This window comes from Staurois parvus, unplaced genomic scaffold, assembly GCF_062004578.1.
Source record: "Staurois parvus isolate SC_StPar_1 unplaced genomic scaffold, SC_StPar_1.0 ptg001003l, whole genome shotgun sequence".
NCBI lineage: Eukaryota > Metazoa > Chordata > Amphibia > Anura > Ranidae > Staurois > Staurois parvus.
The window spans coordinates 927,004-954,256 of record NW_028318799.1 but is presented as its reverse complement, the minus strand read 5'-3'; the positions used below and the strand labels follow the sequence as shown (position 1 = coordinate 954,256).

The 27,253-nt window shown below is 39.4% G+C and overlaps 1 protein-coding gene across 1 annotated transcript in view; it reads right to left on the bottom strand.

Annotated features, from left to right (window-relative positions):
• Positions 1–1,087: 1,087 nt before the first annotated feature.
• Positions 1,088–27,253, bottom strand: part of CIMAP1D (CIMAP1 family member D) — a 68,759-nt gene continuing 42,593 nt past the window's right edge. The window contains exon 4 of the mRNA XM_089657464.1: positions 1,088–1,628. Coding sequence (XP_089513590.1) covers positions 1,144–1,628 — 485 coding nt within the window. The 3' untranslated portion in view covers positions 1,088–1,143. The remainder of the gene's footprint in view (positions 1,629–27,253) is intronic.

Sequence of the window (27,253 nt, the reverse complement as noted above, 5' to 3'; positions counted from 1 at the left end):
ATTAGTGAAACCTCATCTGGAATATGCAGTTCAGTTTTGGGCACCAATTCACAAAAAGAACATTGGGGAACTAAAGAAAGTATAGAGAAGGGCAAACAAACTGATAAGAGGCATGGAGGAGCTCAGCTATGAGGAAGGATTAGAGGAACTGAAGGTGGGATATGATCAACATGTATAAATACATCAGTGGTTCATATAGTGAACTCGGTGTAGAGTCATTCACCCTGAGGTCATCACAGAGGACAAGGGGGCACTCTTTACGTCTGGAGGAAAAGAAATTTAATCTCCAAACACGGAAAGGTTTCTTCACAGTAAGAGCTGTGAAAATGTGGAACAGACTCCCTCAAGAGTTGGTTCTGGCCAGCTCAGTGGATTGCTTTAAAAAAGTCCTGGATTCTTTCCTAGATACACCGAATATAACTGGATACTAACATTTATAGGTAAAGTTGATCCAGTGAATATCCGATTGCCTCTTGGGGCATTAGGAAGGAATTTTTTTCCCTGCAGGAGCAAATTGGATCATGCTTTGCTGGGTTTTTTGCCTTCCTCTGGATCAACTGTGGGTATAGAATTATAACCTTTTTTTAATGGTTGAACTGGGTGGACTTTTGTCTTTTTTCAACCAGACTAACTATGTAACTATGTAACTGCTTGTGTAACTGCAGTGTGAGCTGGAGTTCAGTTTAAATTTTTCAGTGTATCTAAATCTGCTAGTACATCTAACTAGTGCATCTAACAACCCCCTCCGCCCAGACTGAAAATGCTGCTGTCCAAAGGCTTCCCTGTACTCCTTTATCTATAGTGGGGGCACTCTAATACAGGAGGTGTGTTACTGGCCAGATCCCCAGGGGAAAACAGAGGGGGGAAAGTTTAAAAAAGAAAACTAATGCAGCCACCCCACCCAATGATTGGTAAGCTGCAATGTATTCCCTTTTTGATTTTGGGTTTAATACCACATTAAATGCATTTTAAAAATGCATATTCTATTTTGATATAAGGATATCCTAATAAACTACATGTCTAAAACATATAGCAGCTAATCAGATTGTGTTTAATATCTTCTTCATCTTTTTATTGTGCAGTTAGCTTTGGATCAATTTAATCATTTCTCAGTTTTCATGGTAGTTATTGAATGGGGAAGGATCAGTTAGATACTTCTATGATGAGAGGTGTGGTGTACTCAGAGTGCCTAATGCCCATTGAGAACACAGGTGCTCTTTTTTTGTTGTTTGTTGCCTTTTCAGGACTATAAGCTCCAGGCCCTGGGGTAGCAAATTGTGTTTTGGAAACTTGATGTCGCCCAAGCATGGAATAAGCTGGACCTTTCTTCATGTAGCTATTGTTATCTATTTGAATATAGTGAGCTGGACCTGGTGTAACAGCCAAATCTTCAGAATGCCCTCCATGATGTGATCGGCCAGACACAGTGAAAGCTGGAGCAGAAGCTTTCCCAGGAACTCTTGGACCCAGAACTGGAGGCAAAGAGTATGTGTTAGGCGCTGGAACCTGATCAACTATTCTGTAGCGGGTTCTGGAGCCCATGGAGTATGATGGGGGTTTGCGATGGGTTGGAATGATACATTTCTCAGGCCTGTAAACTCCAGGACCAGGTACAACATCCTTATTATCTGTGAAAAATAAAACAGTGTTTTAGAGTGAGTCAAACTGACATTTCATATTTCGTAGCAGTCTCATATATTATATTGCAGGTTTATGCATTTAAAACCATAACATTCCAATCTATCCCTTGGTAAAGTATTTGTTAACTGTCTGTAACATGTCCAGAACCATATGTAGCACCCTATTAGGCTACTAGTTGGTTAAAATGTACATTTTGGCCTCCCTGTGGTTAGGGAGAGCAACATTAGTTAGGTCTGCATTGGGTTCTCTTGGTATATGCTACTTACCCCTGTATCCCAAGGACCTGGGGCATAGTGGGTAGGAGAGCACAGACTCCAGCCTGTATATTAATGCTTCTCTGACCAATCCCTGGTCAATATGGTGAGTGACCAGCAGGGGGCTGAGAGGGGTATAAATAAGCTCCTATCCAAAGCTCCTCAGGGAGTAAGACACAGCCTGAAGGATGTGGCATCCTTGGGAAATCCACCTGCAAGAATCTTTTATGGGGTCCTGGCTACCGTTTGGCTGGGAGAACTATCTTCTATTTTCCTAAAGCATTTGCAGAAAGCTTCTTTGGAGTACAGAAACTGACTGATACTACAGGTGGCCACACAGTATTCAGGACACAGCCAGTACCAGCCTTCTGGACTTAGAGACTTTCTTTTGAAAGATTTACTTTATTACCAGTACACTCAGGACTGTATTCCTGTTGAGGAGTCCCTGTTTAGTAACATTTTTCCTACACTTCATAAAAGGGGTGCCTTCGCCCTGAAGTATTAGTTCAACATTAGTGTCCTCTACTACTAGTTTGAAGTTCATTGGAGTTTCCCTAAGCTTATTCCTACCCTATCCAAGTTCATATGCAGAAAAAAAAAAAAACACAAAAAGACATGCACAGCCTGTTCACTGACTCGAGTGATTGGGAAATGCTGTGAGCCAGACTGTTGTGTGCCTATCAGGAAATGGAACGTGGGATCAAACAGCCAGACCAGATGCACTACATCTGGGGGCTATGTCCTAGATTCCTGCCTGACATAGGCAGCTGTTGCTAAGGGAGATGTTCGAAGATTGTGTACAGTGAATGCAGCCAGTGACAGATGTACAACTTCATAAGGGGTGAGCCGGTGGAGGACGTCTGCCTTTATTCAGGAACTGATTGCAGTGGAATCTGCCGTGATTCAGGAACTGTTTGTGGCTTGGAAGAGGAAGGGTTAAGTGTTGGCGTGGGAGAAGTGGCGCCAGGAGCCCCCGGGAGAGGGGGCAGAGTGATGGACTGAGTGTTGGAGAAGAAGTACACCCTGCATATGGCAGACAGTAACAAGATGGTGGGGTATGCACAGTTCTTCCAGCCAAACTGAAAGTCTCGTAGGGAGTGAGGGGCAGAGAAGAGACTGAGCCAAATGCTTCACTGACACAGGTGTGAGGCTGGTACCGAGGGGCAAGCGAGCTCTTGGTACCATCCCTTTAAAGCAGACTTTGTTGCAACCATTTCTAAGGATAGGGAAACATACAAATGTTTATGGTATGTGTATAGTCACCGTCAGGAACCCATCCTGGGATTAGTGGGGAGGGACCCATCATCTGAAAAGCAAGTTGTCCTCAGTGAGAGGACAGGAGGTAAGACTGCAACAGATGTGGCACCTGTACTTGTTTCCACAGAGGGGAGCAGTTTGAAGTCTGGCCCTGACTCCCCTAAGTTCTACAGGGATGTGAGTGATGAGGACTTTAGTGAGTGGGAGACGTCTGGAGGGTCTTCTGACCCTCCCTGAATGGGTTTTGGGGAGACCAGGATAAACAGGACCTTAACCTCCCTGGCAGTATGATCATGTCAGGAATTTTGTGCTGAAAGCGGTACCATTTTTTTGCATGGAAATATGTAGTTTTTAATTGTAGGCTGTAATTTTTAGGAATAACTCACTGAAATCTGTCCGAACAAGAGTCTATTAAACATTCCGGATATGATAAAACTTGAAACACAAAATCATAAATTATAATTTAATTAATAATCATAAAAAATAATAATATAATAATAATCAATTTAATTCAATAATATAATCAAACCAAAAACACTGAAATTTGAAATACAGAGGCAAATTCGCACATCGCTGAGCAAAGTCGCAAAATCGTTTTCAGTGTCTGATGACGAATTTCCCCACAAATCATTATCACTCAATTCTGCAAGTGGTTCTGATTTACTATCGCTGTTCTAAAACCGCTTTTGATGTAAAGGGACGCTTTTTGGCCGCCATGGACTTTTCTAAGTTTCCAGGCAGAAAGAACAGTCAAAATGCAGGCAGGGCACAGGACAAAGCAGTGGGGACAAAATGTATGTGAAATGCATTGAAAAAGCAATGACAGCAAAAATGTCATTTTTTAAAAATTTCAAATTTCCCGCCGGTTCCGCCGCCCGAACGTTCCGACGTCACGGGGACCGGAACACGGAAGTCAGATGCCAGCATCCGCCGGAGGAGATGGCCGGGGACGCTGCAGGGGACACATCGTGGGAGCGAAGGACAAGGTAAGTGCTGCAGGGACCCCCAGAGAACGCTGCATGGTAAGCCCGAGTGTAGCTCGGGGTTACCGTTCTTGGTATAGAAATTCTACCCCGAGCTACACTCGGGAAAACCGCTAAGGAGGTTAATTAGGGTGTAGCAACCTCCTACATAGCTAGCGGGAGCTAGTTAATTTTTTTTTAGTTAGAAGGCTGAGTAGCAGCCTGGGTGATGGTCAGAGGGGTCAAATTCAGGTCAGTGAGTGGGAGATGTCTGGAGGGTCTTCTGACCTTTCCTGAATGGGTTTACGGAGACCAGGATAAACAGGAGTTTAATTAGGGTGTAGCACCTTCTTACTTAGCTAGGGCGAGCTAGCTAATAATTTTTTTTAGTTAGAAGGCTGAGTAGCAGCTTAGGTGATAGTCAGAGGGGTCAAATTCGGGTCAGGGCTGAGAGGCCCTGCAGATCAGCTCCCTGATACCTCCCCCTGATCTAGAGACATGGAGAAGTCTCTAGAACTCAGTGGGCAGGGGTGAGAAGGAGCTGGTCTGCACTCTTTAGGGATCCTGCTCAATCCCTAGGCAGGAGACTTGGCATGGGGTCAGCAGATGTGAAGCAGGCTGAGATGCAGGAGCCTGGGAGGGGGCTCAGTGGGAAGTGGCCTACCTCCAGGCAGAGGTGCTGAAAAGGAGAATCACTCAACCTCAGGAGTCCCCTGAAAGGGAAGAAGCCATCCTAGCAGAAGGCCTGAAGGCAGCCACCAACCCAACAAGCACACAGGAGAGGAAGAGTGAGTAATCCTATACCCCCTGGGCCAGTTAAGGGGAAAGGGGCATTATGGTGGGAAATCTGACTCTCTTCTTACCTGGGACTGCTTAAACTTAAAGTGACAGGCACTGCATCCCCTTGTCCAGGGATTTTCTCCAGATAGCTGGATGAGAAGAGGATTTATCTGGGGTCTGGGGTGATACACCAGGAGAGGCTGGAGAGCTCTTCATGAAGGACTTTTTGCTGTGAAAAGACTTGTACACAGTTGCCAGAAAGTTGTCCTCAGTTGCAGTTCCTTTGGACATCCCATACACCCCTTACCCCTTCCAAGTTCAAATACCCCTAATAAAAGTAAAAAACTAAGCTTAAGAACTGTTTACTGTCTTCTGTTTGCTAGTCTGTGGAAAATGTGTGTTGTTGCCTGGCAGTGCAGGACTATAGGGGGACCCAAAACATCAGCAACTGCTAAGGGGGTAGTGCTACATGGGAAAAGAGCCTAGGATTAAACATCCAGACCAGTTATGGCTCTGCACTACACATACATACAGTAGATACCAATACTATCCAAAGGACAACCCAGTCAGAGGGCTATTTATTGTTAAAAAGATAAGTAACCCTGTGCTGAGTGAAATATGTGGGCTGCTCTTTTTCTCAGGTTTCACAGCTAATTGATACAGTAGTTGTTCAAAGGTTCAGTTCAAGTTTACTTCAGGTTCAGGACAGGATAAGGTCACGATTTTAGCAATGGTTCCCATACAAATCAATAGGCTGTAATCTGCACCTGAACCGGACCGCACTGTTCAGAAATCGTACAGGATTCATTTTTAAACTGCATTGAATCCGCACCTCCAGTGCACCAGACATGTGTGAACAGGTACCATAGAAAGCAATGTTATTTCACATGTCATGTGGATTGGATGTGGTTCAAAATGACCTGGTGACAAAATGGTATATACAAGCTGGTACTCAAGTGGTTAAGATAAATCTAGCAATAATAACTGAAAATAAGAGCTCAATGTTCTTTTTGTTTAAATTGCAGCAGTACTACGGTATTTCGTCTCCATCTAGTGGACACAATACATAAAAGCCCACAAAGCTGCTGAACGCAATGGTGAAAAATATAGGCCTCATCTGCAGTATAAGCGCAGCATTATCTTAAAGGATAAGTTCACCTTTAGAACTTATGGTACATGTTTCACCCATATTTATGGTGTAAAATGTAGCATGTTCCAGCACCCTACCCACACCCCCACCCAGTTTCTCTCCCCCGAAGCTGCTATCACATTTTTAAAATCAGTGCAGCTACATGGGCTCTGCTCACACAGCTACGTCATTCATTCACAGGGATCATCAGATGAACTTGTAGTTCCAAATGAACTACGAGTGTGCTGATCAGCACCCTTATAGTCCATTGAAACTTCCTTTAGCTTTCTAAACCAACGCATGTACAGAGGTACAGGCAGAAAGCTGGAGGACATGCCTGCAGGAGTCTGACATTTCACCTATGAAAAATATGTGCATTTATTATTTTTTTCTTTAAAAGGTGAACTTAGCCTTTAAATGTTTAGGAACTGAAATACATTTCTTGTGTACTTGTCCACTCATTGACTTAATTTCGTGTGCTATAAAACAATCAGGCTTTGTTCACCATAGTCTTTTGTTTAGATCAACTCTCCCATCAAGAAAAACCACAAAAGAGCAACCCAAATCTAATAAAAATGTGTGATGAAGTTTAGAAAAATTTTGCTAAATCTTCAAAGCAGTGAAATAAAGCTTAATTTATATGGTCTGTAACAATCAAAACCTTGTCCACTGCTTCTCAACTTTAGTGCCTGTTTGACAAGCATTTACAGTGTTTCATGTAACTTTTATCGAAAGAAGAATTAACATAAAGTGATAGTAAACTCTCAAAAAAAAAAAAAGTTGTCTTCTGCAAGGCAGTGTCATAATGTGCTAATATGCATCGCATACTAACACATTATGTGAAACTTACCTTAAAACAAAGCCCTCCAGTGGCATGTTGTCACCGCAGACAGGGCTTCCATCTTCATCGGGTTCGTGGGCATTGGCAGTTTGAATGGCCGATCCACAATGACACAACTCCAATGCATGCGCGCAGGAGTCACATTTTATAGCACACAGCTTTGCAGGAACGGCATGGGCATGCCGTTCCTTCAGAGCGCAAGCGCCGGTGCTCTACACAGGTAATTATCTTCTAAACATGTGTAGGAGAAATCTACAGTTCCTACAGGTAAGCCTTATTATAGGCTTACCTGTAGGTACAAGTGCAAAAACACTTTAGAGTGTTACCAAAGCCACAACAGTAAAATCAGTGTGTATATGCACTAAAGCATGCTTGCTGTACTAGCTGTGGAACCTAAGGGGTTAATCCTCTGCGTTGTGTAAAAAGGCTATTTAATACTGTCTTCTCTGATCCTCCCCTTCTTCTACTGTCCCAAAACCATATTCTGATTGTACAGAGCTCTAGGAGGCACTCTGCAAATGCTCAGTTTAGTTTGTATTGCTAGAGTTTTTTTTCTTGGGAGAGTGCATGTGAGCAGTACAGGGCAAATCAGCACTGACCAGACAGAGGGTCAAGGGTTAGTGAGCAAAAGCAGCACATTTACAACAGCACACATTAGTTAAGCACATTTAACCCTTTGATCGTCCTCAGTTAACCCTTTGATCACCCCTGTCACCTAGCCAGTGCCATCAGTACAGTGGCAGTGTACAAAATTTATCACTGATCATTGATATTAGCATCACTTGTGACATCAGATAATGTAAGATAGTGTAAGGGTCAGTTAACATCCCTCCCAGCCAGGGTTGGTTAGTGCTAGATTGCCTGCTACACTATTGCACTCTATAGTTCGCTGATCACTGTCTTTGTTAGTATATAGTGTCTGTACGGATCAATATATTGATCATGAACAGAACTATGCTAGTGTTCCCCTTAGTATAGTGTCCCCAAGAACACAGCATTAGCCAGATCAGCCCCAATCACTGCCAGCATTGTGTTTAGCCCCCCTGCCCCCCCCCCCCCCCCCCACCACCACCACCACCAAGTATAGTCTCAGTATAATTTTTCTCATCACTGCCACCTCTGATACATTATACACAAAACCGCAGTGTTAGAAGAATCAGGCCTGTTCTCTGCTAGCACTAGCAGGTACATTTTATTTCAAGCGGTTCAAGCAGTCCCTGACAGCTGGAAGCACTAGGTAACTGTAAATTTAGTGCCCAAAATGTCCAAAGAAAGGTACACTAGTGAAGAGCCCTACAGGATTCTAAGTATGACAGATGAGAGCAAAGGGGAAGACTCACTGTCAGAATCCAGCCCAGAATACAAACCTGTAGAAAGCAGCAGCATCCCAATAAGGAGCTTAGGGATGGAGAAGAGGTCTCTGTTAAGGTCAGGCACACCCGACCCCAGGTAGCTGGAGTGATAGGAAAGCATGATTTTTATCATATGCAGCAAGGTGTAAGTACTGGTGCTGCACTACCTTTTTGTGGACTGACAAAGCACCAGCAGCCTTGTACATCCCAACCTTTACCACACCAGCACTGTAGTATCTCATGGTGACTTGGCGAGTCCCAGCAGTGCGGTACAGGCTGGTGACGTGTCTAGCACTGAAAGTGTCCCGCAGCCACCAAGAATTTAAACACAAGCCATAGAGCCCATAATGTCCTTCCAGAGCTGCTAGCAAATCCTGAGTGGTAGGACTAAGATTTAGCAGCACCCGGGATCCCCCATTTCACAGCTCAACCCGGAAATCAGCTGTAAAACAGCAAGTTTAACCCCTTCACGCCTAAGGGTAAAACAAATCTAAATGCCTAAGCACAATTCTGCAACGTTGATATGTGTTAGTGAAACCGTACATATCATCACAACTACTTTGTACATCCAGGTGGATTATACCTTGATTTTTTCAGGACAAATTGGGCTTTCATTTGGTGGTAAATGGTAATGGATATCTCCTGATTTTTTTTTTTATTATCAAAGGAAAACTGGCCCAAAATAGTAAAAAAAAAATCATTTTTTTAAATTTAGCTGTGTGTTTCTTGTTACGACCATAACCTACCACCAAGTAACAACCCCAAATAAATTCTCCAGCTCTTGACGATCGCAGCGATACCATATATGTGTATGTTATTTGTTGTTTGTACCCACAGTACAGCCCAGAAACAATAGTGCGCATTTTGTTTTTGTCTTTTTTTTTTTTTACCTAACACACTGACAGTGACATTGACACTGATACCAATTTTTTTTTTTAAATCCCGACCTTTGACCCTAACCTTGACCCAAACACTAACCCTGGCACTGAACTAGATCAAACATTGATCTAGGTATTTTTCTTTATTTTTTATTTTATTTTTTAATATTTATTTATCTTTTTTTTTTTGCAAACATTGTTTTTTTTCTCTATGCCAGGAGTTAGAGAGAGTCAATGTATCTCTCTTCTCCATTAATAGAGAAAGAAAAAAGTAAGGAGACCGGGCTGTACAATGACTGATCACTGTGATAGCCAATCAGAGGCTATCACAGCGATCATGTGACCCGGAATCGGGAGTCCCGGGTCCCAATCATTAGAACGGGACCCGGGGCTCTCAGTGACACTGCGGTCTTTGTGCTGGGAGTGCGCCGCAAAAATGCGGCCCCACGGAAAAAAGCCCAATTCTGTGAGGCCGCATATTTGTGTGACGTCAGCGTCAAAGGGTTAACATCCCCCTTGATTTTTTAAGCTGTTTTTTGCCAAAGATCTGTATCAGCTGATTGTGCACCAAACTAATCTTTATGCCAACCAGTACATCACCGTCAACCCAAATTCAAATCTTGCCAGACCATTCATGTGGAAAGCTATCACAGTTTCTGAATTTTTTGGGCCTAACCCTTAACATGGGCATTACAAAAAAGAATGAATTGTAGTCATATTCGTCCACAGACCTGATTCATCATATGCCCATGTTTTCTGCTGCAATGGCCAGGAAATTATATGAGACAATAATGCATTTTATGCATTTTAGTGATAATACATTCTGCTGCCCTCAGGGTGACCTTGAATATGACCATCTCTATAAAATTCAGCCCCTCATAAACTACCTTTATGAGAAATTAGCATACATTTATATGCCCACAACAAAACATTTGCATAGACAACTCCATAGTTCCTCATTTTACCGCCTGGCTTGCAATTAAGCAATATCTCTCCAGCAAGCGTACCAGATCTGGGGTCAAAATGTATAAGCTCTGTGAGAGGGCAACAGGCTATACATACAGATTTAAAATTTTTTGAGAGAAAAGACAGTGAAGTGGAGCCCAACTGATGCCCAGACTAAATGGAAAGCAGTGGCAATATAGTGTGGGACTTGGTGTCACCTTTGTTCTGTAAGGGGTACCATTTGTACATGGAAAGCTTTTATGTGAGTGTACCACTTTTCAGACACTTATTTGATCCTGGAAATGGCTGCTGTAGTACCATGCGACCTAATTGCCTGGGCTTCCCGACAACAGCTTCCACCCTGACTTACAAATGGGGAGAAAGCCTGCTTGCACAAAGAAGAATTACTTGCTGTGACGATTGTGTGCAATAGAGACATGGACGCTGTACGTGACAACCATCTTGTTAGGTCTCAGCCATGTTGTCTGTCCTGTCCTCCCTCCTCCCTTTTGAATGGAATTTATAGCTGTAAGTTGAACAGAGGTCAAAAGGGCCTCTTATCCTAAATAAAATACAGCTAGATGAAGCTCCAGGGCTGTAAACCGCTAATTAGTCTGGTGCCAGGGGTCTACTTTGAAAACCACTTTCCTCTGCCTGATCGTAAAAAAATAAATCAGTCAGTCAAGACCTGTTAAGCCATTAGGGCTAGAGCGTACCATAAAACATAGATTCCATGTGTAGACATTTTTCATACAATTCATAACATTCAGCAGGAATGGGGCACATTAATATTAGGTATATATTTGGATATATATAGACAAACAAGGCCTTACATGACTATATTAGCACCTAGAAGAGAGAATAAGCAGTCTCTTTCCTCCTGGGTGACAAGGGTACACTGTGTTTGGTATCCCTGCATTTGAAATATAATTCTGAATATTAATCTGCCAGTTGCTAGGATGCTACCTGTACCTATTGGAGGTTATTAACCTTAGTATGAAATTGGAAGGCGACTTGGTCATAAACTTGGTTACCTTGGTCATTTGTTCTCAGGCAACACCCATTTAATATGATAGAAAAAGACTGACAGGCTGGAGAAAAGACAGCTCTCATTTAACATCAATCAGGAAACATCTAACAAACTTGAAAGCCAAGGCAATCTTTTTGTTTGGACAACTGGACTCTGCTTAAACCAAGGACATTGCAAGTATTCTGCCTTCTGAACTCCTTTCTTTTATTTCTCTGTTGTTTTATTGCTCTTTTTATATCTTTGTAACATCTTTTTCTGTAAATATTTTAATTGCACCATTTTGACCTTTTTAGTAATAAATCCTATTTTGAAAAGTGTTGAAACTGTCTCTAAAGATTTTAATGCAAACTAAAGAATCCTGTCTCGCGAAGAGTGCTACTGTATGTAATAATCCTCTGAATATATCTGTCTGTGGTGACAGTGTGTGTTACAGACGCTTATGCTAATATCATAGTGTTACTGCTAAGATTTGTGAGTTTCCTCCTTCTCTGTAAAAAGGTGGTGGTGGCAGTGTGAAGGGTTAATTGTGTAATTAACCTAACCCAGTAACAATCGCTCTCAGGCTGCTGGCACATAGATTGTAGTCCCACGAGCTGGAAAATCTTGTTATGCAAGTGACAATGCAGTGCGAGATCGGCTGGTCCTTCAGTCACGAGTTGGTGAGAAGGGCAGGGGTCGGATGCCGCGTTCCGTCACACTTGCAGTGAAGTGGAAGGAAAAATGGGATGTTTTCATACTGTCTTCCATTCACACAGACATGATGGTATAAATTTACACAGTGTCTAGTGTAGTTGAAAAGTCTCTCTGTAACCATGGATATACTATAATCTTAATATGGGAGATGTAGACTTCAATGACCAAATGATGAAGCTTAACTTAGTTTCCAGCAGAGTTAGAATTAAAATGGCAGTTGGAAAATGGCAGTTATTTTTGACAGTTGGAAAATGGCAGTTATTTTTGACAGTTGGAAAATGGCAGTTATTTTTGACAGTCGGAAAATGGCAGTCGGAAAATGGCAGTCGGAAAATGGCAGTCGGAAAATGGCAGTTATTTTTGGCAGTCGGAAAATGGCAGTTATTTTTGACAGTTGGAAAATGACAGTTGGAAAATGAGTTATTTTTGGCAGTTGGAAAATGGCAGTTATTTTTGACAGTTGGAAAATGGCAGTTATTTTTGACAGTTGGAAAATGGCAGTTATTTTTGACAGTTGGAAAATGGCAGTTATTTTTGGCAGTTGGAAAATGGCAGTTATTTTTGGCAGTTGGAAAATGGCAGTTATTTTTGACAGTTGTAAAATGGCAGTTATTTTTGACAGTTGTAAAATGGCAGTTATTTTTGACAGTCGGAAAATGGCAGTCGGAAAATGGCAGTCGGAAAATGGCAGTCGGAAAATGGCAGTTATTTTTGGCAGTCGGAAAATGGCAGTTATTTTTGACAGTTGGAAAATGACAGTTGGAAAATGAGTTATTTTTGGCAGTTGGAAAATGGCAGTTATTTTTGACAGTTGGAAAATGGCAGTTATTTTTGACAGTTGGAAAATGGCAGTTATTTTTGACAGTTGGAAAATGGCAGTTATTTTTGGCAGTTGGAAAATGGCAGTTATTTTTGACAGTTGGAAAATGGCAGTCGGAAAATGGCAGTCGGAAAATGGCAGTTATTTTTGACAGTTGGAAAATGGCAGTCGGAAAATGGCAGTCGGAAAATGGCAGTTGGAAAATGGCAGTTGGAAAATGGCAGTTATTTTTGACAGTTGGAAAATGACAGTTATTTTTGGCAGTTGGAAAATGGCAGTTATTTTTGGCAGTTGGAAAATGGCAGTTATTTTTGGCAGTTGGAAAATGGCAGTTATTTTTGGCAGTTGGAAAATGGCAGTCGGAAAATGGCAGTCGGAAAATGGCAGTTATTTTTGGCAGTCGGAAAATGGCAGTTGGAAAATGGCAGTTGGAAAATGGCAGTTGGAAAATGGCAGTTATTTTTGACAGTTGGAAAATGGCTGTCGGAAAATGGCAGTTATTTTTGACAGTTGGAAAATGACAGTTGGAAAATGACAGTTATTTTTGGCAGTTGGAAAATGGCAGTTATTTTTGACAGTTGGAAAATGACAGTTGGAAAATGACAGTTATTTTTGGCAGTTGGAAAATGGCAGTTATTTTTGACAGTTGGAAAATGACAGTTGGAAAATGACAGTTATTTTTGGCAGTTGGAAAATTGCAGTTATTTTTGACAGTTGGAAAATGACAGTTATTTTTGGCAGTTGGAAAACGGCAGTTATTTTTGACAGTTGGAAAATGGCAGTTATTTTTGACAGTTGGAAAATGGCAGTTGGAAAATGACAGTTATTTTTGGCAGTTGGAAAATTGCAGTTATTTTTGACAGTTGGAAAATGGCAGGTATTTTTGACAGTTGGAAAATGGCAGTTATTTTTGACAGTTGGAAAATGGCAGTTATTTTTGACAGTTGGAAAATGGCAGTTATTTTTGACAGTTGGAAAATGGCAGTCGGAAAAAGGCAGTCGGAAAAAGGCAGTCGGAAAAAGGCAGTTATTTTTGACAGTTGAAAAATGACAGTTATTTTTGACAGTTGGAAAATGGCAGTCGGAAAATGGCAGTCGGAAAATGGCAGTTATTTTTGACAGTTGGAAAATGACAGTTGGAAAATGACAGTTATTTTTGGCAGTTGGAAAATGGCAGTTATTTTTGACAGTTGGAAAATGACAGTTGGAAAATGACAGTTATTTTTGGCAGTTGGAAAATGGCAGTTATTTTTGACAGTTGGAAAATGCCAGTTATTTTTGACAGTTGGAAAATGGCAGTTGGAAAATGACAGTTATTTTTGGCAGTTGGAAAATGGCAGTTATGTTTGACAGTTGGAAAATGGCAGTCAGAAAATGGCAGTCGGAAAATGGCAGTTATTTTTGGCAGTTTGAAAATGGCAGTTATTTTTGACAGTTGGAAAATGGCAGTTATTTTTGACAGTTGGAAAATGGCAGTTGGAAAATGGCAGTTATTTTTGGCAGTTGGAAAATGGCAGTTATTTTTGACAGTTGGAAAATGGCAGTTATTTTTGACAGTCGGAAAATGGCAGTTATTTTTGACAGTCGGAAAATGGCAGTTATTTTTGACAGTCGGAAAATGGCAGTCGGAAAATGGCAGTCGGAAAATGGCAGTCGGAAAATGGCAGTTATTTTTGGCAGTTGGAAAATGGCAGTTATTTTTGACAGTTGGAAAATGGCAGTCGGAAAATGGCAGTCGGAAAATGGCAGTTATTTTTGGCAGTTGGAAAATGGCAGTTATTTTTGGCAGTTGGAAAATGGCAGTTATTTTTGACAGTTGGAAAATGGCTGTTGGAAAATGGCAGTTGGAAAATGGCAGTTATTTTTGACAGTTGGAAAATGGCAGTTATTTTTGACAGTTGGAAAATGGCAGTTATTTTTGACAGTCGGAAAATGGCAGTCGGAAAATGGCAGTCGGAAAAAGGCAGTCGGAAAAAGGCAGTCGGAAAAAGGCAGTTATTTTTGACAGTTGAAAAATGACAGTTATTTTTGACAGTTGGAAAATGGCAGTCGGAAAATGGCAGTCGGAAAATGGCAGTTATTGTTGACAGTTGGAAAATGACAGTCGGAAAATGACAGTTATTTTTGGCAGTTGGAAAATGGCAGTTATTTTTGACAGTTGGAAAATGACAGTTGGAAAATGACAGTTATTTTTGGCAGTTGGAAAATGGCAGTTATTTTTGACAGTTGGAAAATGACAGTTGGAAAATGACAGTTATTTTTGGCAGTTGGAAAATGACAGTTATTTTTGACAGTTGGAAAATGCCAGTTATTTTTGACAGTTGGAAAATGGCAGTTGGAAAATGACAGTTATTTTTGGCAGTTGGAAAATGGCAGTTATTTTTGACAGTTGGAAAATGGCAGTCGGAAAATGGCAGTCGGAAAATGGCAGTTATTTTTGGCAGTTTGAAAATGGCAGTTATTTTTGACAGTTGGAAAATGGCAGTTATTTTTGACAGTTGGAAAATGGCAGTTGGAAAATGGCAGTTATTTTTGGCAGTTGGAAAATGGCAGTTATTTTTGACAGTTGGAAAATGGTAGTCGGAAAATGGCAGTCGGAAAATGGCAGTTATTTTTGACAGTTGGAAAATGGCAGTCGGAAAATGGCAGTCGGAAAATGGCAGTTGGAAAATGGCAGTTGGAAAATGGCAGTTATTTTTGACAGTTGGAAAATGACAGTTATTTTTGGCAGTTGGAAAATGGCAGTTATTTTTGGCAGTTGGAAAATGGCAGTTATTTTTGGCAGTTGGAAAATGGCAGTCGGAAAATGGCAGTCGGAAAATGGCAGTTATTTTTGGCAGTCGGAAAATGGCAGTCGGAAAATGGCAGTTGGAAAATGGCAGTTGGAAAATGGCAGTTATTTTTGACAGTTGGAAAATGGCTGTCGGAAAATGGCAGTTATTTTTGACAGTTGGAAAATGACAGTTGGAAAATGACAGTTATTTTTGGCAGTTGGAAAATGGCAGTAATTTTTGACAGTTGGAAAATGACAGTTGGAAAATGACAGTTATTTTTGGCAGTTGGAAAATGGCAGTTATTTTTGACAGTTGGAAAATGACAGTTGGAAAATGACAGTTATTTTTGGCAGTTGGAAAATGGCAGTTATTTTTGACAGTTGGAAAATGGCAGTTGGAAAATGGCAGTTATTTTTGGCAGTTGAAAAATGGCAGTTATTTTTGACAGTTGGAAAATGGCAGTCGGAAAATGGCAGTCGGAAAATGGCAGTTGGAAAATGGCAGTTATTGTTGACAGTTGGAAAATGGCAGTTATTTTTGACAGTTGGAAAATGGCAGTTATTTTTGACAGTTGGAAAATGGCAGTTGGAAAATGGCAGTTATTTTTGGCAGTTGGAAAATGGCAGTTATTTTTGACAGTTGGAAAATGGCAGTCGGAAAATGGCAGTTATTTTTGGCAGTTGGAAAATGGCAGTTATTTTTGACAGTTGGAAAATGGCTGTCGGAAAATGGCAGTTGGAAAATGGCAGTTATTTTTGACAGTTGGAAAATGGCAGTTGGAAAATGGCAGTTATTTTTGGCAGTTGGAAAATGGCAGTTATTTTTGACAGTTGTAAAATGGCAGTTATTTTTGACAGTTGGAAAATGGCAGTTATTTTTGACAGTCGGAAAATGGCAGTCGGAAAATGGCAGTCGGAAAATGGCAGTTATTTTTGGCAGTCGGAAAATGGCAGTTATTTTTGACAGTTGGAAAATGGCAGTTATTTTTGACAGTTGGAAAATGGCAGTTATTTTTGACAGTTGGAAAATGCCAGTTATTTTTGACAGTTGGAAAATGGCAGTTGGAAAATGACAGTTATTTTTGGCAGTTGGAAAATGGCAGTTATTTTTGACAGTTGGAAAATGGCAGTCGGAAAATGGCAGTCGGAAAATGGCAGTTATTTTTGGCAGTTTGAAAATGGCAGTTATTTTTGACAGTTGGAAAATGGCAGTTATTTTTGGCAGTTGGAAAATGGCAGTTATTTTTGACAGTTGGAAAATGGCAGTCGGAAAATGGCAGTCGGAAAATGGCAGTTATTTTTGACAGTTGGAAAATGGCAGTCGGAAAATGGCAGTCGGAAAATGGCAGTTGGAAAATGGCAGTTGGAAAATGGCAGTTATTTTTGACAGTTGGAAAATGACAGTTATTTTTGGCAGTTGGAAAATGGCAGTTATTTTTGGCAGTTGGAAAATGGCAGTTATTTTTGGCAGTTGGAAAATGGCAGTTATTTTTGGCAGTTGGAAAATGGCAGTCGGAAAATGGCAGTTATTTTTGGCAGTCGGAAAATGGCAGTTGGAAAATGGCAGTTGGAAAATGGCAGTTGGAAAATGGCAGTTATTTTTGACAGTTGGAAAATGGCTGTCGGAAAATGGCAGTTATTTTTGACAGTTGGAAAATGACAGTTGGAAAATGACAGTTATTTTTGGCAGTTGGAAAATGGCAGTTATTTTTGACAGTTGGAAAATGACAGTTGGAAAATGACAGTTATTTTTGGCAGTTGGAAAATGGCAGTTATTTTTGACAGTTTGAAAATGACAGTTGGAAAATGACAGTTATTTTTGGCAGTTGGAAAATTGCAGTTATTTTTGACAGTTGGAAAATGACAGTTATTTTTGGCAGTTGGAAAATGGCAGTTATTTTTGACAGTTGGAAAATGGCAGTTATTTTTGACAGTTGGAAAATGGCAGTTATTTTTGACAGTTGGAAAATGGCAGTCGGAAAATGGCAGTCGGAAAAAGGCAGTTATTTTTGACAGTTGAAAAATGACAGTTATTTTTGACAGTTGGAAAATGGCAGTCGGAAAATGGCAGTCGGAAAATGGCAGTTATTTTTGACAGTTGGAAAATGACAGTTGGAAAATGACAGTTATTTTTGGCAGTTGGAAAATGGCAGTTATTTTTGGCAGTTGGAAAATGGCAGTTATTTTTGACAGTTGGAAAATGGCACTCAGAAAATGGCAGTCGGAAAATGGTAGTTATTTATGGCAGTTGGAAAATGGCAGTTATTTTTGGCAGTTGGAAAATGGCAGTTATTTTTGGCAGTTGGAAAATGGCAGTTATTTTTGGCAGTTGGAAAATGGCAGTTATTTTTGACAGTTGGAAAATGGCAGTCGGAAAATGGCAGTCGGAAAATGGCAGTTATTTTTGGCAGTCGGAAAATGGCAGTTGGAAAATGGCAGTTGGAAAATGGCAATTATTTTTGACAGTTGAAAAATGAGTTATTTTTGACAGTTGGAAAATGGCTGTCGGAAAATGGCAGTTATTTTTGACAGTTGGAAAATGACAGTTGGAAAATGAGTTATTTTTAGCAGTTGGAAAATGGCAGTTATTTTTGGCAGTTGGAAAATGGCAGTTATTTTTGGCAGTTGGAAAATGGCAGTTATTTTTGACAGTTGAAAAATGAGTTATTTTTGACAGTTGGAAAATGGCTGTCGGAAAATGGCAGTTATTTTTGACAGTTGGAAAATGACAGTTGGAAAATGAGTTATTTTTAGCAGTTGGAAAATGGCAGTTATTTTTGACAGTTGGAAAATGACAGTTGGAAAATGAGTTATTTTTGGCAGTTGGAAAATGGCAGTTATTTTTGACAGTTGGAAAATGGCAGTTATTTTTGACAGTCGGAAAATGGCAGTTATTTTTGACAGTCGGAAAATGGCAGTTATTTTTGACAGTCGGAAAATGGCAGTCGGAAAATGGCAGTCGGAAAATGGCAGTTATTTTTGACAGTTGGAAAATGGCAGTTATTTTTGACAGTTGGAAAATGGCAGTTGGAAAATGACAGTTATTTTTGGCAGTTGGAAAATGGCAGTCGGAAAATGGCAGTCGGAAAATGGCAGTTATTTTTGGCAGTTGGAAAATGGCAGTTATTTTTGGCAGTTGGAAAATGGCAGTTATTTTTGACAGTCGGAAAATGGCAGTTATTTTTGACAGTCGGAAAATGGCAGTCGGAAAATGGCAGTCGGAAAATGGCAGTCGAAAAATGGCAGTCGGAAAATGGCAGTCGGAAAATGGCAGTTATTGTTGACAATTGGAAAATGGCAGTTATTTTTGACAGTTGGAAAATGGCAGTTATTTTTGACAGTTGGAAAATGGCAGTTGGAAAATGGCAGTTATTTTTGGCAGTTGGAAAATGGCAGTTATTTTTGACAGTTGGAAAATGGCAGTCGGAAAATGGCAGTCGGAAAATGGCAGTTATTTTTGGCAGTTGGAAAATGGCAGTTATTTTTGGCAGTTGGAAAATGGCAGTTATTTTTGACAGTTGTAAAATGGCAGTTATTTTTGACAGTTGTAAAATGGCAGTTATTTTTGACAGTCGGAAAATGGCAGTCGGAAAATGGCAGTCGGAAAATGGCAGTCGGAAAATGGCAGTTATTTTTGGCAGTCGGAAAATGGCAGTTATTTTTGACAGTTGGAAAATGACAGTTGGAAAATGAGTTATTTTTGGCAGTTGGAAAATGGCAGTTATTTTTGACAGTTGGAAAATGGCAGTTATTTTTGACAGTTGGAAAATGGCAGTTATTTTTGACAGTTGGAAAATGGCAGTTATTTTTGGCAGTTGGAAAATGGCAGTTATTTTTGACAGTTGGAAAATGGCAGTCGGAAAATGGCAGTCGGAAAATGGCAGTTATTTTTGACAGTTGGAAAATGGCAGTCGGAAAATGGCAGTCGGAAAATGGCAGTTGGAAAATGGCAGTTGGAAAATGGCAGTTATTTTTGACAGTTGGAAAATGACAGTTATTTTTGGCAGTTGGAAAATGGCAGTTATTTTTGGCAGTTGGAAAATGGCAGTTATTTTTGGCAGTTGGAAAATGGCAGTTATTTTTGGCAGTTGGAAAATGGCAGTCGGAAAATGGCAGTCGGAAAATGGCAGTTATTTTTGGCAGTCGGAAAATGGCAGTTGGAAAATGGCAGTTGGAAAATGGCAGTTGGAAAATGGCAGTTATTTTTGACAGTTGGAAAATGGCTGTCGGAAAATGGCAGTTATTTTTGACAGTTGGAAAATGACAGTTGGAAAATGACAGTTATTTTTGGCAGTTGGAAAATGGCAGTTATTTTTGACAGTTGGAAAATGACAGTTGGAAAATGACAGTTATTTTTGGCAGTTGGAAAATGGCAGTTATTTTTGACAGTTGGAAAATGACAGTTGGAAAATGACAGTTATTTTTGGCAGTTGGAAAATTGCAGTTATTTTTGACAGTTGGAAAATGACAGTTATTTTTGGCAGTTGGAAAATGGCAGTTATTTTTGACAGTTGGAAAATGGCAGTTATTTTTGACAGTTGGAAAATGGCAGTTGGAAAATGACAGTTATTTTTGGCAGTTGGAAAATGGCAGTTATTTTTGACAGTTGGAAAATGGCAGGTATTTTTGACAGTTGGAAAATGGCAGTTATTTTTGACAGTTGGAAAATGGCAGTTATTTTTGACAGTTGGAAAATGGCAGTTATTTTTGACAGTTGGAAAATGGCAGTCGGAAAAAGGCAGTCGGAAAAAGGCAGTCGGAAAAAGGCAGTTATTTTTGACAGTTGAAAAATGACAGTTATTTTTGACAGTTGGAAAATGGCAGTCGGAAAATGGCAGTCGGAAAATGGCAGTTATTTTTGACAGTTGGAAAATGACAGTTGGAAAATGACAGTTATTTTTGGCAGTTGGAAAATGGCAGTTATTTTTGACAGTTGGAAAATGACAGTTGGAAAATGACAGTTATTTTTGGCAGTTGGAAAATGGCAGTTATTTTTGACAGTTGGAAAATGCCAGTTATTTTTGACAGTTGGAAAATGGCAGTTGGAAAATGACAGTTATTTTTGGCAGTTGGAAAATGGCAGTTATGTTTGACAGTTGGAAAATGGCAGTCAGAAAATGGCAGTCGGAAAATGGCAGTTATTTTTGGCAGTTTGAAAATGGCAGTTATTTTTGACAGTTGGAAAATGGCAGTTATTTTTGACAGTTGGAAAATGGCAGTTGGAAAATGGCAGTTATTTTTGGCAGTTGGAAAATGGCAGTTATTTTTGACAGTTGGAAAATGGCAGTTATTTTTGACAGTCGGAAAATGGCAGTTATTTTTGACAGTCGGAAAATGGCAGTTATTTTTGACAGTCGGAAAATGGCAGTCGGAAAATGGCAGTCGGAAAATGGCAGTCGGAAAATGGCAGTTATTTTTGACAGTTGGAAAATGGCAGTTATTTTTGACAGTTGGAAAATGGCAGTTGGAAAATGACAGTTATTTTTGGCAGTTGGAAAATGGCAGTTATTTTTGACAGTTGGAAAATGACAGTTATTTTTGGCAGTTGGAAAATGGCAGTTATTTTTGACAGTTGGAAAATGGCAGTTATTTTTGACAGTTGGAAAATGGCAGTTATTTTTGACAGTTGGAAAATGGCAGTCGGAAAATGGCAGTCGGAAAAAGGCAGTTATTTTTGACAGTTGAAAAATGACAGTTATTTTTGACAGTTGGAAAATGGCAGTCGGAAAATGGCAGTCGGAAAATGGCAGTTATTTTTGACAGTTGGAAAATGACAGTTGGAAAATGACAGTTATTTTTGGCAGTTGGAAAATGGCAGTTATTTTTGACAGTTGGAAAATGACAGTTGGAAAATGACAGTTATTTTTGGCAGTTGGAAAATGACAGTTATTTTTGACAGTTGGAAAATGCCAGTTATTTTTGACAGTTGGAAAATGGCAGTTGGAAAATGACAGTTATTTTTGGCAGTTGGAAAATGGCAGTTATGTTTGACAGTTGGAAAATGGCAGTCAGAAAATGGCAGTCGGAAAATGGCAGTTATTTTTGGCAGTTTGAAAATGGCAGTTATTTTTGACAGTTGGAAAATGGCAGTTATTTTTGACAGTTGGAAAATGGCAGTTGGAAAATGGCAGTTATTTTTGGCAGTTGGAAAATGGCAGTTATTTTTGACAGTTGGAAAATGGCAGTTATTTTTGACAGTCGGAAAATGGCAGTTATTTTTGACAGTCGGAAAATGGCAGTTATTTTTGACAGTCGGAAAATGGCAGTCGGAAAATGGCAGTCGGAAAATGGCAGTTATTTTTGACAGTTGGAAAATGGCAGTTATTTTTGACAGTTGGAAAATGGCAGTTGGAAAATGACAGTTATTTTTGGCAGTTGGAAAATGGCAGTTATTTTTGACAGTTGGAAAATGGCAGTCGGAAAATGGCAGTCGGAAAATGGCAGTTATTTTTGGCAGTTGGAAAATGGCAGTTATTTTTGGCAGTTGGAAAATGGCAGTTATTTTTGACAGTTGGAAAATGGCTGTTGGAAAATGGCAGTTGGAAAATGGCAGTTATTTTTGACAGTTGGAAAATGGCAGTTATTTTTGACAGTTGGAAAATGGCAGTTATTTTTGACAGTCGGAAAATGGCAGTCGGAAAAAGGCAGTCGGAAAAAGGCAGTCGGAAAAAGGCAGTCGGAAAAAGGCAGTTATTTTTGACAGTTGAAAAATGACAGTTATTTTTGACAGTTGGAAAATGGCAGTCGGAAAATGGCAGTCGGAAAATGGCAGTTATTGTTGACAGTTGGAAAATGACAGTCGGAAAATGACAGTTATTTTTGGCAGTTGGAAAATGGCAGTTATTTTTGACAGTTGGAAAATGACAGTTGGAAAATGACAGTTATTTTTGGCAGTTGGAAAATGGCAGTTATTTTTGACAGTTGGAAAATGACAGTTGGAAAATGACAGTTATTTTTGGCAGTTGGAAAATGGCAGTTATTTTTGACAGTTGGAAAATGACAGTTGGAAAATGACAGTTATTTTTGACAGTTGGAAAATGGCAGTCGGAAAATGGCAGTCGGAAAATGGCAGTTGGAAAATGGCAGTTGGAAAATGGCAGTTATTTTTGACAGTTGGAAAATGACAGTTATTTTTGGCAGTTGGAAAATGGCAGTTATTTTTGGCAGTTGGAAAATGGCAGTTATTTTTGGCAGTTGGAAAATGGCAGTTATTTTTGGCAGTTGGAAAATGGCAGTCGGAAAATGGCAGTCGGAAAATGGCAGTTATTTTTGGCAGTCGGAAAATGGCAGTTGGAAAATGGCAGTTGGAAAATGGCAGTTGGAAAATGGCAGTTATTTTTGACAGTTGGAAAATGGCTGTCGGAAAATGGCAGTTATTTTTGACAGTTGGAAAATGACAGTTGGAAAATGACAGTTATTTTTGGCAGTTGGAAAATGGCAGTAATTTTTGACAGTTGGAAAATGACAGTTGGAAAATGACAGTTATTTTTGGCAGTTGGAAAATGGCAGTTATTTTTGACAGTTGGAAAATGACAGTTGGAAAATGACAGTTATTTTTGGCAGTTGGAAAATGGCAGTTATTTTTGACAGTTGGAAAATGGCAGTTGGAAAATGGCAGTTATTTTTGGCAGTTGAAAAATGGCAGTTATTTTTGACAGTTGGAAAATGGCAGTCGGAAAATGGCAGTCGGAAAATGGCAGTTGGAAAATGGCAGTTGGAAAATGGCAGTTATTTTTGACAGTTGGAAAATAACAGTTATTTTTGGCAGTTGGAAAATGGCAGTTATTTTTGGCAGTTGGAAAATGGCAGTTATTTTTGACAGTTGGAAAATGGCAGTCGGAAAATAGCAGTCGGAAAATGGTAGTTATTTTTGGCAGTTGGAAAATGGCAGTTATTTTTGGCAGTTGGAAAATGGCAGTTATTTTTGGCAGTTGGAAAATGGCAGTTATTTTTGACAGTTGGAAAATGGCAGTCGGAAAATGGCAGTTATTTTTGGCAGTCGGAAAATGGCAGTTGGAAAATGGCAATTATTTTTGACAGTTGAAAAATGAGTTGTTTTGGACAGTTGGAAAATGGCTGTCGGAAAATGGCAGTTATTTTTGACAGTTGGAAAATGACAGTTGGAAAATGATTTATTTTTAGCAGTTGGAAAATGGCAGTTATTTTTGACAGTTGGAAAATGACAGTTGGAAAATGACAGTTATTTTTGGCAGTTGGAAAATGGCAGTTATTTTTGGCAGTTGGAAAATGGCAGTTATTTTTGACAATCGGAAAATGGCAGTTATTTTTGACAGTCGGAAAATGGCAGTTATTTTTGGCAGTTTGAAAATGGCAGTTATTTTTGGCAGTTGGAAAATGGCAGTTATTTTTGACAGTTGGAAAATGACAGTTGGAAAATGACAGTTATTTTTGGCAGTTGGAAAATGGCAGTTATTTTTGACAGTTGGAAAATGGCAGTTATTTTTGACAGTTGGAAAATGGCAGTTGGAAAATGACAGTTATTTTTGGCAGTTGGAAAATGGCAGTTATTTTTGACAGTTGGAAAATGGCAGTTATTTTTGACAGTCGGAAAATGGCAGTTATTTTTGACAGTCGGAAAATGGCAGTTATTTTTGACAGTCGGAAAATGGCAGTCGGAAAATGGCAGTCGGAAAATGGCAGTCGGAAAATGGCAGTTATTTTTGACAGTTGGAAAATGGCAGTTATTTTTGACAGTTGGAAAATGGCAGTTGGAAAATGACAGTTATTTTTGGCAGTTGGAAAATGGCAGTTATTTTTGACAGTTGGAAAATGACAGTTATTTTTGGCAGTTGGAAAATGGCAGTTATTTTTGACAGTTGGAAAATGGCAGTTATTTTTGACAGTTGGAAAATGGCAGTTATTTTTGACAGTTGGAAAATGGCAGTCGGAAAATGGCAGTCGGAAAAAGGCAGTTATTTTTGACAGTTGAAAAATGACAGTTATTTTTGACAGTTGGAAAATGGCAGTCGGAAAATGGCAGTCGGAAAATGGCAGTTATTTTTGACAGTTGGAAAATGACAGTTGGAAAATGACAGTTATTTTTGGCAGTTGGAAAATGGCAGTTATTTTTGACAGTTGGAAAATGACAGTTGGAAAATGACAGTTATTTTTGGCAGTTGGAAAATGACAGTTATTTTTGACAGTTGGAAAATGCCAGTTATTTTTGACAGTTGGAAAATGGCAGTTGGAAAATGACAGTTATTTTTGGCAGTTGGAAAATGGCAGTTATGTTTGACAGTTGGAAAATGGCAGTCAGAAAATGGCAGTCGGAAAATGGCAGTTATTTTTGGCAGTTTGAAAATGGCAGTTATTTTTGACAGTTGGAAAATGGCAGTTATTTTTGACAGTTGGAAAATGGCAGTTGGAAAATGGCAGTTATTTTTGGCAGTTGGAAAATGGCAGTTATTTTTGACAGTTGGAAAATGGCAGTTATTTTTGACAGTCGGAAAATGGCAGTTATTTTTGACAGTCGGAAAATGGCAGTTATTTTTGACAGTCGGAAAATGGCAGTCGGAAAATGGCAGTCGGAAAATGGCAGTTATTTTTGACAGTTGGAAAATGGCAGTTATTTTTGACAGTTGGAAAATGGCAGTTGGAAAATGACAGTTATTTTTGGCAGTTGGAAAATGGCAGTTATTTTTGACAGTTGGAAAATGGCAGTCGGAAAATGGCAGTCGGAAAATGGCAGTTATTTTTGGCAGTTGGAAAATGGCAGTTATTTTTGGCAGTTGGAAAATGGCAGTTATTTTTGACAGTTGGAAAATGGCTGTTGGAAAATGGCAGTTGGAAAATGGCAGTTATTTTTGACAGTTGGAAAATGGCAGTTATTTTTGACAGTTGGAAAATGGCAGTTATTTTTGACAGTCGGAAAATGGCAGTCGGAAAATGGCAGTCGGAAAAAGGCAGTCGGAAAAAGGCAGTCGGAAAAAGGCAGTCGGAAAAAGGCAGTTATTTTTGACAGTTGAAAAATGACAGTTATTTTTGACAGTTGGAAAATGGCAGTCGGAAAATGGCAGTCGGAAAATGGCAGTTATTGTTGACAGTTGGAAAATGACAGTCGGAAAATGACAGTTATTTTTGGCAGTTGGAAAATGGCAGTTATTTTTGACAGTTGGAAAATGACAGTTGGAAAATGACAGTTATTTTTGGCAGTTGGAAAATGGCAGTTATTTTTGACAGTTGGAAAATGACAGTTGGAAAATGACAGTTATTTTTGGCAGTTGGAAAATGGCAGTTATTTTTGACAGTTGGAAAATGACAGTTGGAAAATGACAGTTATTTTTGACAGTTGGAAAATGGCAGTCGGAAAATGGCAGTCGGAAAATGGCAGTTGGAAAATGGCAGTTGGAAAATGGCAGTTATTTTTGACAGTTGGAAAATGACAGTTATTTTTGGCAGTTGGAAAATGGCAGTTATTTTTGGCAGTTGGAAAATGGCAGTTATTTTTGGCAGTTGGAAAATGGCAGTTATTTTTGGCAGTTGGAAAATGGCAGTCGGAAAATGGCAGTCGGAAAATGGCAGTTATTTTTGGCAGTCGGAAAATGGCAGTTGGAAAATGGCAGTTGGAAAATGGCAGTTGGAAAATGGCAGTTATTTTTGACAGTTGGAAAATGGCTGTCGGAAAATGGCAGTTATTTTTGACAGTTGGAAAATGACAGTTGGAAAATGACAGTTATTTTTGGCAGTTGGAAAATGGCAGTAATTTTTGACAGTTGGAAAATGACAGTTGGAAAATGACAGTTATTTTTGGCAGTTGGAAAATGGCAGTTATTTTTGACAGTTGGAAAATGACAGTTGGAAAATGACAGTTATTTTTGGCAGTTGGAAAATGGCAGTTATTTTTGACAGTTGGAAAATAGCAGTTGGAAAATGGCAGTTATTTTTGGCAGTTGAAAAATGGCAGTTATTTTTGACAGTTGGAAAATGGCAGTCGGAAAATGGCAGTCGGAAAATGGCAGTTGGAAAATGGCAGTTGGAAAATGGCAGTTATTTTTGACAGTTGGAAAATAACAGTTATTTTTGGCAGTTGGAAAATGGCAGTTATTTTTGGCAGTTGGAAAATGGCAGTTATTTTTGACAGTTGGAAAATGGCAGTCGGAAAATAGCAGTCGGAAAATGGTAGTTATTTTTGGCAGTTGGAAAATGGCAGTTATTTTTGGCAGTTGGAAAATGGCAGTTATTTTTGGCAGTTGGAAAATGGCAGTTATTTTTGGCAGTTGGAAAATGGCAGTTATTTTTGACAGTTGGAAAATGGCAGTCGGAAAATGGCAGTTATTTTTGGCAGTCGGAAAATGGCAGTTGGAAAATGGCAATTATTTTTGACAGTTGAAAAATGAGTTATTTTTGACAGTTGGAAAATGGCTGTCGGAAAATGGCAGTTATTTTTGACAGTTGGAAAATGACAGTTGGAAAATGATTTATTTTTAGCAGTTGGAAAATGGCAGTTATTTTTGACAGTTGGAAAATGACAGTTGGAAAATGACAGTTATTTTTGGCAGTTGGAAAATGGCAGTTATTTTTGGCAGTTGGAAAATGGCAGTTATTTTTGACAATCGGAAAATGGCAGTTATTTTTGACAGTCGGAAAATGGCAGTTATTTTTGGCAGTTTGAAAATGGCAGTTATTTTTGGCAGTTGGAAAATGGCAGTTATTTTTGACAGTTGGAAAATGACAGTTGGAAAATGACAGTTATTTTTGGCAGTTGGAAAATGGCAGTTATTTTTGACAGTTGGAAAATGGCAGTTATTTTTGACAGTTGGAAAATGGCAGTTGGAAAATGACAGTTATTTTTGGCAGTTGGAAAATGGCAGTTATTTTTGACAGTTGGAAAATGGCAGTTATTTTTGACAGTCGGAAAATGGCAGTTATTTTTGACAG